The sequence below is a fragment of the Falco naumanni genome, chromosome 5 (genome assembly GCF_017639655.2).
Source record: "Falco naumanni isolate bFalNau1 chromosome 5, bFalNau1.pat, whole genome shotgun sequence".
NCBI lineage: Eukaryota > Metazoa > Chordata > Aves > Falconiformes > Falconidae > Falco > Falco naumanni.
In genome coordinates this window covers 24,890,043-24,905,697 of record NC_054058.1, presented here as the reverse complement: position 1 = coordinate 24,905,697, position 15,655 = coordinate 24,890,043, and the positions used below count along the sequence as shown (strand labels likewise).

Genomic DNA, 15,655 nt, shown 5'->3' with positions numbered 1-15,655 from the left:
CTCTTTTTAGCCAAAGCCTTCACACCTGAGCTGCAGTTATCCAAGATGGTTATGGCCTGTAAGAGGACATGTTCTTTGCCCCTTAATTTTCTCAGCAATATTTGCTTTATTACAGGTACTGGAATTTAATTGCCCCCTGTACTGAAACAGATCCTTCCTTAGGAAGATCTCAAAGCATTAGAAATAACAGTAAAGACCATTTTTGAGCAAAAAGTTATTGAACTCCAGTGTATGTCATAGATCAAATACAGGTGCCATGCTGAGAAGTGCCAAATTGTCCCCACCAGAAAGCAGAGATGATGCAGCATGGGGTAGATACATGCTGCGTGTAGAGTCATGCTTGGTGTAATGCAGAGCAGAGAGCAAAAACCACCCCAAGTCTTGAGCTGTGATTCAGCCAGCATCTTTTTCACTTCTGGCATCACAACTCACGAGTTGGCCTGTGGCACTAGTGCTACCCACCAGCCACCCACTGCACCATACAAACCCATTGCTTCAGCCCAGCCTTTTTTAAAAGAGGAGATCCTGATTCCTAAGGTTTCACCTCAAGACATCCAGGGCACAGTTTCCAGATTATTGTCTTTCCTGCTTCATTCAGGACCGGCCCACAGGCCCTAGCCCAGAGACCCAGTCCATGTCCCACAGTACTGCAGCGGCACAAGGCTGTGCAGCCCTGAGGCCCTGCTGCAAAAAGCGCACTGCCATGCTGCACAGCCCCAGCCAACGCTTTCCCTCATCCTCTTTTACCTCAGGAGGGGTACGAGTCAGTGCATTGCCATTTCTGTAAAGTATTCACGGTCCTTCTGGCCACCCTATGCCCAGCCAAGCCTCATGTGCCCAGCCCTAAGCCCCAGCTGCTCTGAAAATACACCCTTGGGCTCCTTGCAAGTGTGGGACGGCAGCGTCGCTCACCAGCTGATCTCCCTGTGCTGGCATTCAGTGCCCCCGCAATGGCCCGCCAGAGAGCACCAACCTCCTGTAACTCACACACCTTGGGGCACCTGCCAACCCACAGAGACATTTTACACCCAGGAGGGCTCCCCTGCTGCTGGGGTTTCTTTAATCACATCAAGAGCCATAGAATCATTTAGGTTGGAAGAAAACTTTAAGATCATCAAGTCCAACCATTATCCTGGGCCTGCCAAGTCCATCACTAAACCGTGTCCCTAAGCACCACATGTACATGCTTTTTAAATACCTTCAGGCATGGTGATTTTGCCACCTCCCTGTGCAGCCCTTTCAGTGAAGAAATTTTTCCTAATATCCAACTTAAACGTCCCCTGGTGCAACTTGAACCATTTTCCTCTTGTCCTGTTGCTTGTTACCTGGGAGAAGAGACCAACACCCACCTGCCTACAGCCCCCTGTCAGGCAGCTGTAAAGAGCAATAACGTCCCCTCTGAGTCTCCTCCTCTCCAGGCTAAACCACCACATTTCCCTCGGCTGCTCCTCCTAACACTTGTGGCTCCAGACCCTTCACCAGCTTTGTTGCCCTTCTCTGGACACACTCCAGCACCTCAGCATCCCTCTTGAAGAAAACAAACAGCTTTCTGGTTTGTCCCAAAGAACACAGCTGCCTGACCCAGCGTGATGCAGAGGGGCAAGGGATGCTCCGAGGGATGCTCCTTGCTACCTGGGAAGCTGGACTTTACAGTCCTCCCTGCCCTGATGTTTGCAGACAGAAAGACAGCTTTATTCCTTCCTGCTATGTCAGCACCGAGGTCAGACTCAGCAGGACCGCATGGCTGCAGCCAGCCAGCCACCCAGGTCCCATGCTGGCAGGGCTGGTGAGAAGCGTGGGAGGAGGAGGAGGAAGCCCCAAGGTAAATACAGCTGTGGTTCACCCCATGCAGATGCATTGTTCCAGCAAGGCAGAGGAGAAGATGCCAGCCCCAAGGCCCTTCAGCCTGCTGTGGGAGCTGCAAGCTGTCCCTCTCTGCTGCCCGGTATCTGCCCTCCACTCCCCAGGCAGGCCAGGCAGCGGTGCCTGGGCTCGCAGACCTTCTGCCGGGGCTGGGGGGCATGGGGCCAGGCTGCAATGCTGCGTGGCAGGAGCCAGCTCAGCATGCCAGCAGCAGCCCCGCCAGCGCACGAATCCACGCACAAGCACAGTGGGTCGCCCTCCAGCACAAAAACAAACATGCTGGCCTTCAGAAAGGGGAAGCAGGGGGCCGGCAACAGCACAAACCGAGCACGCAGGGTCAAGTTAAAGGCTTGCTGGGAAAAAAATAAATAAGGGGAACAAATAATATTTAGCAGGCCTACAGTCACCCTCTCCTCTTGCTGGGAAGCAGCAGCTCTCACGGGCTGTGGAGCAGCAGCAGGGGGGACCTGAATTTGGAGAGGATCTGGGGGCTTTGACCCCTTCCCCAGCATGGCTACAGGGGTCCATGGTTAACCCAGCAGGTCACAGTCCTGCAAGATGCAGGCACCTCCCGTGCTCCCTGTGGTGGCCAGAGGGCTTATCCTCAGTGCAACAGCAAGAACTACTCCGGTGCAAACCATGAGCCAGACCCCTGGCAGCCCCCCTTCCTGGCCACAGGACACAGCAGACAGCCCCACACAGAGCTTCACCTCTTGCCTCCCCTTCCTGCCACATCCGCTGGGAAGCAGGAGCCTGTGGGGACTCTGAAGGGGCAAATGCTGCTCCAAAAAGCAACCAGCAGGGAAATGGGTGAAAGAAAATTAGAGGGATATAGGGAAGGTTATTTGAAAAGTAGTGCAGATGAGAGGGAGAGACAACAAGAAGCAGAGGCTGGATGAAGGTAATCTCTGAATTTAGCTGTGCAAAGCAAGTCAGGCTATCCCGGCATGGTGTTGTGCAGGTGTAGCAGTGGGGACTGTTTACAGGGTATCTGCAGAGCTGTGGGTTCTCTGCTGGTCCTCAGCACCACCAGTGCTCCCCTGCCCCCAGGACCAGGGGCACAGCCCCCGCCAGGGCCTTCAGCATGTCTAGGCTGGATGGAAAGTGGCTCATCACACAAAGATCTTCCTTCATACAAAGACTGGATAAAGTACAAGGACATACAGCAAGGTGGTGGGTTTTGGGGAAATTTCAAGAGGAAAACAAGAGTGGGAGGTTTTGAGAAACATTTGCTGCTTTTTCCAGAGAAGGATATGCTCAGGGGCTGCTGAATTTAACTCATTCTCCATCTTCACTCATTAAATCTAATGAAATTTTAGCTAAAACTGCTTGAGACTTGATACCAGAGTGAAGGGAGACCACTCTTCCCTTTAAAGCAAACACAAACACACAGCTAGCACTTTCTGCATCAAGCCCACCAGTCCTCTCCTTAAATCAATCTGTATATTAAAACAGTGCCTGGTCGTGGTATGAAAGCATCAAGCAATGGACAGCCTGCCAGTGCCTGAGAAAAGTTCTAATGGCAAGTTTCCCACACTTAAAACCTTATTTCTACTCTGAATTCCTCTCATTTCAACTTCCTGCTAGTGGATCACACTGTGCATCCCTCTCCTTAATCACATCCACAAATCTCCAGCGTTATCTACTGAAATAAACAATTGAAAAAATTGTCGCAAAGATAATTGCAAAGCATGGAGTGATCAAAAGTGGAAAATGGTCAACAACCCTGAAGACCCCCTTTTGGTCAAAACACAAGTCTCGCTATGGAGTAAAGTGGAAACCTCCTGAAGCACAGAAAATGCAGTCAAGAAGGGGAGAGAAATTTAGGTCTAGTAATGGCTGGCACGCTAACAACGTAATACTGAATATTATACAAATAAAAAACAAACTATGGGGTTCCTATTTTGGGTGTTTTAGTTTGAGGGCATACAGTTCAAAAGAGATTCTCTGGCAGTTTTGCTGTTAACTGCTTGTATTTGAGCAGAACTGGACTTCACTATTCAAAACCTTTGGCAGTTTCTCTGTATAGTCTGATCTACCTATCAAATGCATTTTATTTATCATTTTAATTACAAGCATTTCATAGATGTAGAAAATGAAGGTGCAGGAAGATCGTAGACTCCATGGGCATTGTAGACTCCATGGCCAGAGGAGACCGCCATCAATCAGCTAGCCTGAGCTTTCATAGGCAGGATTTCCCAGTTCTGTCCAAGGTCATTTGGCAGGTAAAGAGCAATGATTTCCACACACCAATCCGATATTCTGACACTTAATCACATCTCAGCTGCTGCTGTTCCCCTGGTAGAATCTGCCAGATAATTCATCTCCTTTTTTCACCTAGTTTTTCATGCGCTTTAAGGGAGTTTTGATTTTATCCCCTTGTATATTGTTTGCCCTTTGTTTAAACCTCCCCTTGAGATGCCTTACCATAAGGCTTAGACTGGAGAAGGTATTTTGAAATATTTTTATTTCCAGAATCCCTTTACAGGCACTAAAGAATATTCCATTTTTCCAGGCAGTGCAGGATTGCAGGTAAACAATTACAGCTCATGACCCTCTGAGCACAAATCAATTATAATCAACTTGGCCCGATGCGCTGGCAGGACCCGTGCAGTCCCTGCACAGAGAGAGGTGGGCACAACCACGGTGTGTGGGGCTTGGGGCACTAACCCTTCCCTTCCCTCTCTGATGGGAAAATGCAAAAGAAGCCTCAAGCTCTGCTGCAGGGTTCAATAGGATGGTTAAAGCACTCTGGAGGAAGGCAACCACTGCTACCAGCTCCTGCTTTTTTTCCTGTGGAAGTGAAGCATTCATTGGGGAGTGATGGTGTTCGGAGCAAGTTTTCCTTCCCCAGCCACCCTCTTGCTCTGAAGGGTTACTCTGCCTTTGCACCAGTGCATTAGCATTTTCCAGGCTGGAAAGAAGCTGTGCTTCTAAAGCTTGGGCAGTAATTGGAAAAGTTTGCCAGGATGGACCTAATGAGGACACAGCTAGTACAAGTAAAACCCTGCCACGCCTGAAGTGGTTTAATTCAGTCCCGTGGGCAACACAGCCACAGTAACAACAGGACTTTTCATTAGTGAATGAGCACCATTTAAAAATGTTATTACGTTTCAGAAGTCTCTGGCACCTCATCAGCACGAATGGAGCCCCAAACACAGACCTGTCCTCATCCCCTTCCAAGCCCTGCTGCACCTTCACACCGAGGTACCAGCTGTACCCACCTCCTAGAGAGAGCAAGAGAGCAGCCAGCACTGTGAAACAACGCTTTTCACCCGCTGCTCAGGCGCAGCCTTGACCAGAGAGCAACTTCCAGAAAGCTGAGCAGGGACTCTGAGTCCTTCCCATGATAAAAACCAGACCGCCTGGAGCTGGAAACCGGACACTCGTGTTTAGCTCCCCAGATCGGAAGCCGTAAGTCAAACTGATTGCACAGAGCCACGCAGCACCAGTGGCACAGGCAGGACCCAGGAGAGTCCCACAGTCCCTGACACACTGCTACCCCCACCCACAGCAAACAGGGATCCTCTGTCCTCCATCAGGAAGGGCAGGATCAGCCATAACCATTCCTCCTCCCACACTTATGCCCCCCATCACAAAATTAATAACCAAGGCAGCACTGGGACCAGAACAGAAAGGGTTAATGGGGTTACGAAGGGTTTTGCTGGCCTATTTTCCAGGCAGGCACCCTTTAATCTCCTTTGGAAACACCTTCACACAAAGGCTGGTACAGCAGCTCAGCTGGAGCCAGGATTTAACATGGAAAAACTTGTCCCAAAGAGATTAAAAGCAGCAGTTGGGCACTGACCCTCCTGTCAGACAGGCAGGAATTTTTCACCAGGGACAGGGAGGCGAGGAGGGTGGCCAGGTCCCAGGGACTGCTGCTGCAGCATGCCATGGCTCCCTCCATCCATGCACCTGGCATGCTTCCCAGGGAAGCCAGAGCACGAATGCCAGGTGCGGGGCTTGTCCCCATGAGCTGGTGGCATGGTGAGAGTGGCACCCCATGCACTGGCTGCCTCCACAGCAGTCTCCTCAAGAAAGGTGGGGGGCAGCTGGTGCCACTCGTGATGAAGGGTTAAATTCCACTGCCCATATGCCTGGGCAACTCAGATTCAACTCAGACTAGAAAACACAGTAACAGCACAAGTGAAAACTGAGGGTGAGAGAGAGCTTGGGGACTGTCAGAGCACACACCAATATCACAGCCCTGCCTTATACCCACAGAGGGGAAAAACAGGAGAAAGAAGAAATTGGAAGACAAACAGTGAGAAAAGAAAAAGGAGAGGGGACAGCCACAGGCATCCATGCAAGCACAGCTCAGCCGTTCAGTCGCCCCTTCACCTTACCTGGGGGTCCCCAAGGCGACTGAGGTCTGGATAAAGGTAAAAGAGGATACCCTGGGATGCCCCAGGCAGGGAGACTCCCCTGATCAGCAGAACAACCAGCATGAGGTATGGGAACGTGGCTGTGAAATACACCACCTGTGAGGAAGACGAAGGGACAAGTGTAAGTGAGCAGCATGGGCCAGAGCACACAGTGCCGGCACCAGACCCCAAGCCTGGGGAGATGGGCACCAGCAGGAGACCAGTCAGGCTGCCTTGGTGAGCACCTTGATGTCACTTGCAGTAGAAAGAAATGCATTTTAAAATGCACCCAGGAAACCTGTGATCTGCCACGGCATGTCTGCAGCCAGAGAAAACCTTTCTAGCCCTAAGAGCAATCCAGACCCCGAGCCAGGCCATCACCAGGAGTCAAAGCAGCTCTGCTGAAGCCAGTGGTGTAATATCTATGTGCATCAGAGAAGGAGCTCCCCCCAGTATCCATCTGTACATCCCTACCCCAAATAGAGTCTGAGTCAGACACGGAAAGTCTCTTCTCCGCAGCATTTAGTGGCAAGGGCGAAGGGATGTGCAGATAAGAGATACACCCTGAAACGTGATTGCTACTGAAGAACCAGCAAGGACAACACTGGGGGTCCCCCACTCAGGGCTGGCACTGACAACTGACCTGTGCCCACCGCTCCCCACAGCAGTGACTCACAGGCGCTGCCTCTGACTGACGCCTGTTCAAATACCCAACATGGGCACTGCATGCAGAGCAGGGCAGCACATCTCAGACTTGCCATCAAGGATGCAGACCTAAACAGGACCTTTAAATGTACCCTCTTGCTTTTTATGCCCCTAGCCCCGTAAGCAATGCAGCTGTACTCAGGTAGGGTTAAAATCCCTTCCTTCTAGCAAAGGAGCCGTGTTCCTTGGGGGAATGCTGCAGGCCAGTGTCAGCTAATACTTTCAGGGACTCCAACCTCTGGTAAATATAACACTCAATTTGGGGATTACCAGGGTACTTTCAGGACCATTCAGGCTAGTTGTTGTAGCGTGCCTGTGTTTCCCACACAAACAAACTGTTATCAAGAGCTGGTGCAGCCTCCTCAGCAATTCAAGTAGTATCATTAAACCCTTTGCATTGATCCTGCACCTTCAAGACTTATTGACCACCTTGAAAAATAGTTGCTTGGTCTGTTGTATCATGCTAGGCCAAAAGAGAAATGTTGCTCCTTCAGCTTTTTCCCGTGTGGATGTGCTGAGTGATGACTCGCATCAGCACACTTCACCTGAATGCTACCCTGCAGCTCTTTCCTCAGCTTTGGCTGTTATGCACCAGAGAGCTAACGCTCATCTCTGGAGGAACTGCAAAACCTAATGATGTGAAATGATCTATTTCTCACACCTCCCCATCCATCCAGAATGAGCTGTTTCAAAATCCACCTAAAGCCCACCACCCCTGAGCAGGGGTCGCAAGCTTTGCCACAGCTATAGCAGCTTCTGCATTAGTGGAGGTCCTACTAAGAATGAGCATATGATTTCCCTGGACAGTATGACCACTTTTGCTCTGCCCATGGGTAATCCTTATGATTTGAGCAGTGATTCAAAAAGAGATTTTTCTTCTGGATCCACTCCGATGTACTCTGTCTGAATAAAGCAATGTCCGAAGCACCTGATGCTGCAATGCAAGCCCCTCTCTAAGTCAAGATACACACACTCCAGTGATCCAGTTTTGTGATGTGGAAAGGCAGAAGGATTTGAGAGTTATCCCATCCTTGAAAAACGAAACTATTAGACAAATATCTCTGTCTGCAGCTCCAGGTTTTCTATGCATTTCATGTGTTGTGCTCTGTATATTACGCAGTCTTGCATAACACCACAGAGGTCAGTGAAAAATACCTCCTTGCTGGGTTTTATGATTGCCTGAGATGTCTCTGTGAGCAGATCCATCCCTGTCCCTCTGAATCTGCATCCTGAATATTGAAGAAACCCAGGGACAGTGTTCTTCAGCACAGGCAAACACCATTATTTCTTTCATTCTCAAATTTACAAGGAGTCCGGTGTAGAGCTTTTTCGGTGACAGTTAATCAAATCTGCAGATCCCGCGAGCTTAACAATCACCCGTGTATAATCACCAAATCTTTCCTTCAGGAAAAGCCCTGGTGCATGTTCTTCCAGGATGTCAGGTTGCACATTCTTGGCTGGATGTCTAAATAACATCAGTTTTAGGAGCTCAGAATAAAAACTGCCAGTTGTCTGGCATATGATTTGGATTTAAATTTTGGGAACATCCTACGTGCTTTACAGTCTGCATGAACTAGCATGTGAAGCTTTTCACTCAGCGGTCAGTCACATCTGCACTGGGACCAGAGGTTTGAATTTGGAGACTGTTTTTCTGGATTAAGAGTGTCAAACTTCTATTTAACAACAGGAACATCTGGATCCAATGAGATATTACTCAGTGCTTGGCTCAGACCCAATCTTTTTATTTCTTGGGCATTGTTAACACTAACTACATCACCAGGAACCTTGCCGGGATCAGTGTGATCATTCAGTCACATGCTGGTCAACAACATCCAGGGTTTTATTTGAATCTGATCCACATGCCTCGGTAAAGTGGTTCCATCTGTGACAACCTCCTGCATCTGTAAGTGCTCCTCTGGGATGGACAGTCCCTGTGTCGGAGGGTGCGAACCTCGGCTGCTGTTCAGAGTAGGGTCATTTCAGCTCATGGCATTTGCCCCTCCACAGGCAAATCCCCAGAACCAAGATATATCTCTTCTCCAGCAGAGTTGTATTCCTACAGTCATCATTTTAGTTGAATTATTAAGTACACAGAGGGTTGATAAACCTATTGACACTGTTGCTTTACTGAAAGAAGGTTTCTGTTCTCAGGAACTTAAGATCTCACTATCACTAGTCCTTTTTGCTAAAAAGCACTTGCATTTAACCTAGAACTTGTATCTAAAATAAGATGGAATTTGTTCTCAGCACTTCCCACACTATGTTTGCTGTATCTTAGTATCATATTTGCTGTTATTAGACTGCCTCTGCTTTCTTTTACCAGGCCACCACAGCAAGCAATTGCTCTTTTCTTCTAATTTTACTCCATAGAAACCAGAAAATATCATCTCTGCAAGCTGCTTGATTTCCCTGTCATGTTTCATAATCCCAGACCTTTCTGGAAGCAGGGGAAACTGCTAACATCCATGCCATCAACTTGATGGAAATGGATGCAGCTACAATTTACACCCCATCACACACGATGTCTTGTTCAAAGCATGCGGAGAAGACACCATTTAGATAACATACTAAACCTTTTCATTTCCATCTGTTCTTGCTGGCTCCAGACAAAGCTGGCTGGGAATGGGTCAGGAGGCAGTAGCAGAAACTAAGAAATGGGGTCAATGCAAACCACAGTGGCACACTCTGCAACAGAGGGAGCATGGGATGGAGGCTGAACAGTTCACACCAACCCTTACCAGAAGCATTCAAATAAATATCTCTGTGATGACTATCGGGAGAGGGCGGGGGGAGAAAGGAGACCTTTACTGCTGGGGAATCTGAGCTATTGTAGGAACTGTTGGGATGAATAAGAAGAAAATAAAAAGGAACACCACCACCACCACCCCCCATGGTGATGAGGCAGAGAAGGCTTTGAGGCTATCGGAGTTACCTTCGCTACTATCTAATGAAATTGAAGATTTCCCAGCTGCATTTGCCAGCAAAGACAAAATCATGCTGCTTGCTCACACTGTGGTGGGAGGCAAGGGAACATGGAACCACCCCATAAATAGGAAGACTGCAGGGTCTCCTGGGCATGGGGATGCAGAGGGACCAGATGTGGATATACATCTTGGAAGTTAATGCTCGGAGATGTCTCAGTGCTCCCATCCTTTCGTACCCAAAACACAGAGCCTAGCTCACACTCATGCTGCAAGTTGAGCCCCAGAGGCTCCTGCCAGCTTATTCAGAGGGTGGCTCCCAGGCAATCCCTAGGACCTCTCTGAAAGTACAAAAAGTGAATAGATCAATTGCTCCAGCTGTGATCAAGGGAAGAGGCTTGATCTAAACCGAAGACTCACCTTGCCTGTGGACTTGACCCCTTTCCAAATGCAGAAGTAACAGATGATCCATGCCAGCAAGAGACACAGAGCCAGCTCCCAGCGCAGGCTGCCCAGGTGCTGGATGCCATCGGAAATCTTTAGCACTCTCCTTCTGCATTGGGGGGGAGCAAAGGAACATCCAAGTGTCACTGATGTTGGCCACTAACATTCCCAACACCACAGTGCTTCTCACCATACTGACGGCTCTGGGGAGAACAGCTGTCTTACTAACAAGGCCCATGTCTGAGCTGCAAGCCTCAAAGCAATCAAGCAGTGCTCTCCTCTTAAGAGCACTACCAGCCTGGAAGATCACACATGGACACTTGCTTCTCTGCTCACTCCAGTGTTGGCCTGTTGGGCCAAGACATTTCTTCCACTGTCCTCCCACCCTTCACCTACCCTGTCCTCCAGGGCAAGAGCTCTCTCCCTGCAAAAACATGCAGCACTTGGCACACGCAAGCTCTGCCCTGGCCTTTTTCATGCACATTACAAAGTTCACCTACATTTCTGACATGCTTCACAGCTCAAAGTGAATGATACATTGCACTTACCGTGCAGAATCCATCAGGACCACCCAGGAAGCAATGCTGTCCAACCCCTTCTCCATAGCACACTTCTGTCTTTAGCTACGTAATTCACCTTAGAAGCCAGAGTAGCATAGCATCCCATACCATGACTAAGACCTAACCAAGACCAAAATAATCCCCATTGCACAGTCAGAAGAGGCCACCCTGGGCATCCTCTTTAAGCCAGTATAGAGGTAGGATCCTGGGCTAGATGGACCTCGATTCAGCTAAAGTCTTATTATCTCACCCCGGTCATATAGCAGCTTTCCATGCTACGTGTATGTCAAGTCTTCTTCATCACTTACAAAAGTAAGGACTCGCCCTCCTCCATCTCCTACACTGCACAGATGGATCTGTGTGTGAAACACCATGGTGAAGTGCCAAAACCCCAAGCCTGAGACAGGCAGAGGGAGACATGCACCACCCTGGGGCCCAGCAGCAATGCCTGCCCTGCTGCGAAAGACAGCAATTCCCACAAAATAAAACTCACACTCCTGGAGAACTGCAGCCTAAGACACACTGCTTCCCTTCCTGCCCCACAGCCTTGGGGCAGATTGAGAGGATGAGAGCGGGGTCAGAAAAAAATCACACTGTTCCACCAGATGCATTTCATCATGCTGCTTTTTACCTGCTACTAAGAACATGGACTCTGTAACTGGTGGGGAAAGGGTGCCAGCGGACTGTAACTAACTGGGCACTGTACTGCAGCCAGTAGAGGCCCCAGAAGCATGCCAGCAGCCCACTGGAAAGTCAGTGCTTCTTGAGGAAATGGTGGCCTCCTACCTCCCTGCCCAGGGAGGGCAGGAACAGGTGCTGCATCACCAGCAACGGACAGTGGAAATTTCCATTTCCGTGTGCTTATCGCCCAGTAACACAGCAATGGTCACAGCAGTGAACACCATCTTTTCCAGCAGCCTGCCTCAGAAAGAGCAGTCTAAGGCCACCATCTAATCACATGTGAGCAGCAGACAGAGGGAGAGTGGAGGCTCAGGGAGAACGCAGGAGACAAAGAAAATTTTTGAACTTTGAAGTTCAAAGCCAGCATCCCTGTGCTGAGCCGGGGATGCTCTGGAGGTACTGTGTGCTCCGTGCGCTGACAGCCCCCGCAGCGCTGCTGAGGGCAGAGCCATCCGTCCATCTAAATTCACAGTGGCAGAGAGGGGTTACTTGCACAGTCTATTAGCCAGGGCTCAGTGCTTAACTGGTCCCGTTCTCCCAGGAGATGCTGAGGATCATCAGAGATCCCAAGACAATAGGCCTATGCCTTCCTGCCAGAAATAAAACTACTCTGCTCCTCAGGATAACTAATACAAGGGAATAAAACAATGAAAATGAGGGAGAAAATTTCAGTGTGAAGTAAACTGACCCTAGCACTTCATTTTTATTTTGGTGAGCTGCTCTCCTCAGGATAGCTTGCATATTAGTCACTCTAAACTGAAATCATCACCTCTTTTTCTATTTTTAAGATGACGACTAGCCCACATACAGAAGTCACCACCCACCACACCAGATCCTCCTCGGAACGTGCTGATATCACACAGCAGCAGGGTTTCAAAGGAAAGAGATCACCTACTGCGACACCAGCATGGACTCCTGCAATATGTCACAGGGCTTCAAGGTCTCCTCTTCAACAGCTGAACATGCTACAGCTGGCAAAACATGCAGACAAAAACCCATCGCAGAGCTGCTGCTTTGTGGATAACCACAGACCTCAATCCACTCCCACCTATAGTCTTGGCACCCGTGTCCTGAGCATGGTTACGCTGGATGCGGCCACCAGGCAGGTCAAGGACTGCATGGAACAGATTGGTCCGAACAGAACAAGAGCAATGGATAATCCATCAGGTATATAAACTGTAATCCAAACCACAGAGTAATGGCCACTATATCCTGAGGGAGTGTCACTGGTTTTATTGAGGTTTGCACCCTGGGTAAGTCTGACCCAAAGTTTCAGGATAGGGAACGTGCAGTCAATTCACCTACGCTGCAGGAGGAAACAACTGTATAAGGAAGCTCACAGCCGGCAATGAAGAACAAGGGAGCTGGCAGGGAAAGGAGCAGCACAAAGGGAGAAAGGGAGAGTGCAACAGCAGAGGAGGAATTAGGGAGAAAAGGACAATAAACGAAATATCAAGGACCAGAGGAGGAAAAGCATCAGTGAGGTAAGGTCTTGCACATTCAGCTAGCCATCACGGAGGTCAGTGAGACTGAGAAGCCCAAAAGGTCTGAAGGGACAGGAGGAACACAGCATCAGAGAAAGGCAAAGCCAGACGGCTCAGAGGCATGCCAGCACAGCTCCAGACAAATAGCACAAGCCTAGCAATGTTACCCTTGACTGATGGTTCTGTCCCTGAGAGCCTTCACTCTGACCTGTCCAGCTGCCTCTCTTGTGTCCTCTTTTGGCAAGGATGGGTTGACAGAATGTGCCACTGCAGGGTTTGTTCCTTGCCCAGGAAGGGTATAACCTGGAGGAAAGGGGGGTACAGGCCTGTCCTTTACTTACTCCCAGAACTCGATGACAGGGGAGGTGGCGTTTTCACTGGTCACATTGAGCGTTGAGTTCGCCTTCTGGAGCTCCATGCAGTTCCCTGCAGGAGAGGCCCAGGGAGAGAGGGAGTGTAAGCAGCAGTGGCTGGAGTACCAGAGGATCTGAAAAATTCCTCCCTTTCCATCCACAGTGTCAACACTCGTTGACATTGACTCTGAGACAAACTTTGTGTAGTCCCAAAGATGCACAAAAGGAGTCCCCTCCAGGGTAAGGCTTGGAAGGAACCTAGGACTATTGAAACAATGGCGTTTAATTTTTCCTTCCAGCGGCCACCGTGAGCAGTCCCGATCAGCACTGGGTCTGTGGCTAACATACAGCATAGGATGACTGGAAGGTGCCAGGAAGGAAGGTGCCCATGGTGGCTGAAGCCCAAAGCAGAAGCCACCAGGGAGGCCACTGCTGCATGGCACTGGCTGGGTGCTGTAAGTGGTTGGGCAGTGGCAGCACTGGTGGCCTTTAGGAAAGACCCAGATCAACTGAGCCTCTTCCCCAGAAGTACCAGCAGCACTGCAGCCACCCAGACTCCCCACTCTCATGACCGGTGGTCACACACACGCAGGAGTAAACCACTCTCCTGAGGTTTGGCCCTGGGCAACAAGTTTCCCTCAGCCAGCATCTGGTGGAGGATTGGGAGGGGGCTCAACACCCACCTGTGTTCCACTCATGGTCACAGCTGCCCCAGGGGAGGTCGATGGTGAATGAACTGAAGAGATAAAACAAGGCCCAGGCCAGGACAATGATGTAGTAGAAGTTCAGCAGTACGACGATGACCTGTGAGGCGTAGCCAATTCCTGCAGAAAGTGAGCCCCGAAGGCAAGTGACGCACGTGCCAGGGGATGGGAACAGGACTCCCCTTGGGAGGTGCTCACCCAACATGTACATCTGCTGCTCTGCCTTTTGACTGTGCTGCTGGATGAATGCCAGTGGGGCAGCCACCAGAGCCATCACCTCCTTCTCAAAGCCCACTGTGCTGCATCAGTGGGGGTCCAAGCCGGTGCCCCAGGGACCCCCTCTTCCTGCAACCCCACTGCAGCCTTCCCTGGTGAATGGGTAGTGATGGGAGGGAGTCTGGGTAGGGGATGGTCAGATTATGGTTGGAAAGCCACCCAAAGGGACAGAAACATATGATGGCACTCCACCTGCTGAATAACACCTCTTCTACCAAAATCCATTTTTGTTCTTTCATCCCTTTTCACTTTTGTTTGGGAAGCATTTGTATTAATAGCACACTCCTTCTCTGAGACGTGCTGGAGGAGCATCTAAAAGTTTTGGTACATGTAGAGGAGACAACCGAGACCTTCAAAGGAATCATGGAGAGTAGCTTGAGGCTGGATGACTGTGCTGAAACAGTGCTAGAAGCAGATCTGACTGCTGATGATTTATTAAGGCAGTTGACACCTTTCACCACTAAGGTTTTAAGCCATCTGCAAACTCAAAACAATTACATAGCATTAACCTAAAATAATAAAAATATGCTTTAGGTTCCTTATAACTGCCAGAAGCATTTTCATGATTTAGCTCTCAGAGGACAACCTTGATTAGGTGCAAAGCTCCTGGCCAAAACCGTGGCCATGAAGGAAACCAGGGATGCAATGTAACGATGGGAACTGTTTGGCGAGAAATATAATCAATTTTTTCCAGGGTGATTTTGGAAAAGGGGCAGCCAGTGGCCCTCCCAGGCTGTGCTCCTCAGCTGTGGGGAGAGGTGTCACTGTTCATCCCCCCAGGGCCCTATGGTTCCCCCACCTCACCATGCCCTCCCAGGCTTACCCCACTCACCTTCAAAGAGGGGGCAGATCCTGCGCCAGGCTGTCACCCCTCCCTGGCTGGTATACTGCCCCAGCGCTGTCTCCAGGAAGAAGACAGGGATCCCACAGGTGAAGAGGAAGATGAGGTAGGGGATGAAGAAGGCACCTGGCAGATCCAAGCAGCAGATAGGAAAAATAAGCCCCATGGAGTGACTGGGATCAGGCCATCTCCAACCGGGCACCAGGCAAGTTCCTCCCCGGGGAAATGACACTGCATGGAGGGGTTGGGGGCTTCAGGAACGGGAAGACCACGGACAGGATACCAGGAAAAAGGGATTTTTCTCACTTTTCACTTCCCGGAGTGATGTGATTGCATGAGAAACTCAACATTCAGAAAAGATAGAGGAAAGGAAAGTTTCTAGGCCTGATTTTTATGCAGAAAAGAGTGAAACAAGTTTGCAACAGCTGCACAGAAATACAGGAAAACACTCTGCTG

General features: G+C 49.8%; 1 protein-coding gene across 3 annotated transcripts in view; it reads right to left on the bottom strand.

The window, feature by feature from the left end:
* The window catches only part of SLC6A13 (solute carrier family 6 member 13), a 36,065-nt gene that overhangs the window by 11,092 nt on the left and 9,318 nt on the right, over window positions 1-15,655 (bottom strand). For all 3 annotated transcript variants that reach the window (XM_040596671.1, XM_040596673.1, XM_040596672.1), the window contains 5 exons: window positions 15,191-15,325; window positions 14,062-14,202; window positions 13,367-13,451; window positions 10,277-10,409; window positions 6,213-6,347 (listed from right to left, as the gene is read on the bottom strand). In XM_040596671.1, coding sequence (XP_040452605.1) covers window positions 6,213-6,347; window positions 10,277-10,409; window positions 13,367-13,451; window positions 14,062-14,202; window positions 15,191-15,325 — 629 coding nt within the window. The remainder of the gene's footprint in view (window positions 1-6,212; window positions 6,348-10,276; window positions 10,410-13,366; window positions 13,452-14,061; window positions 14,203-15,190; window positions 15,326-15,655) is intronic.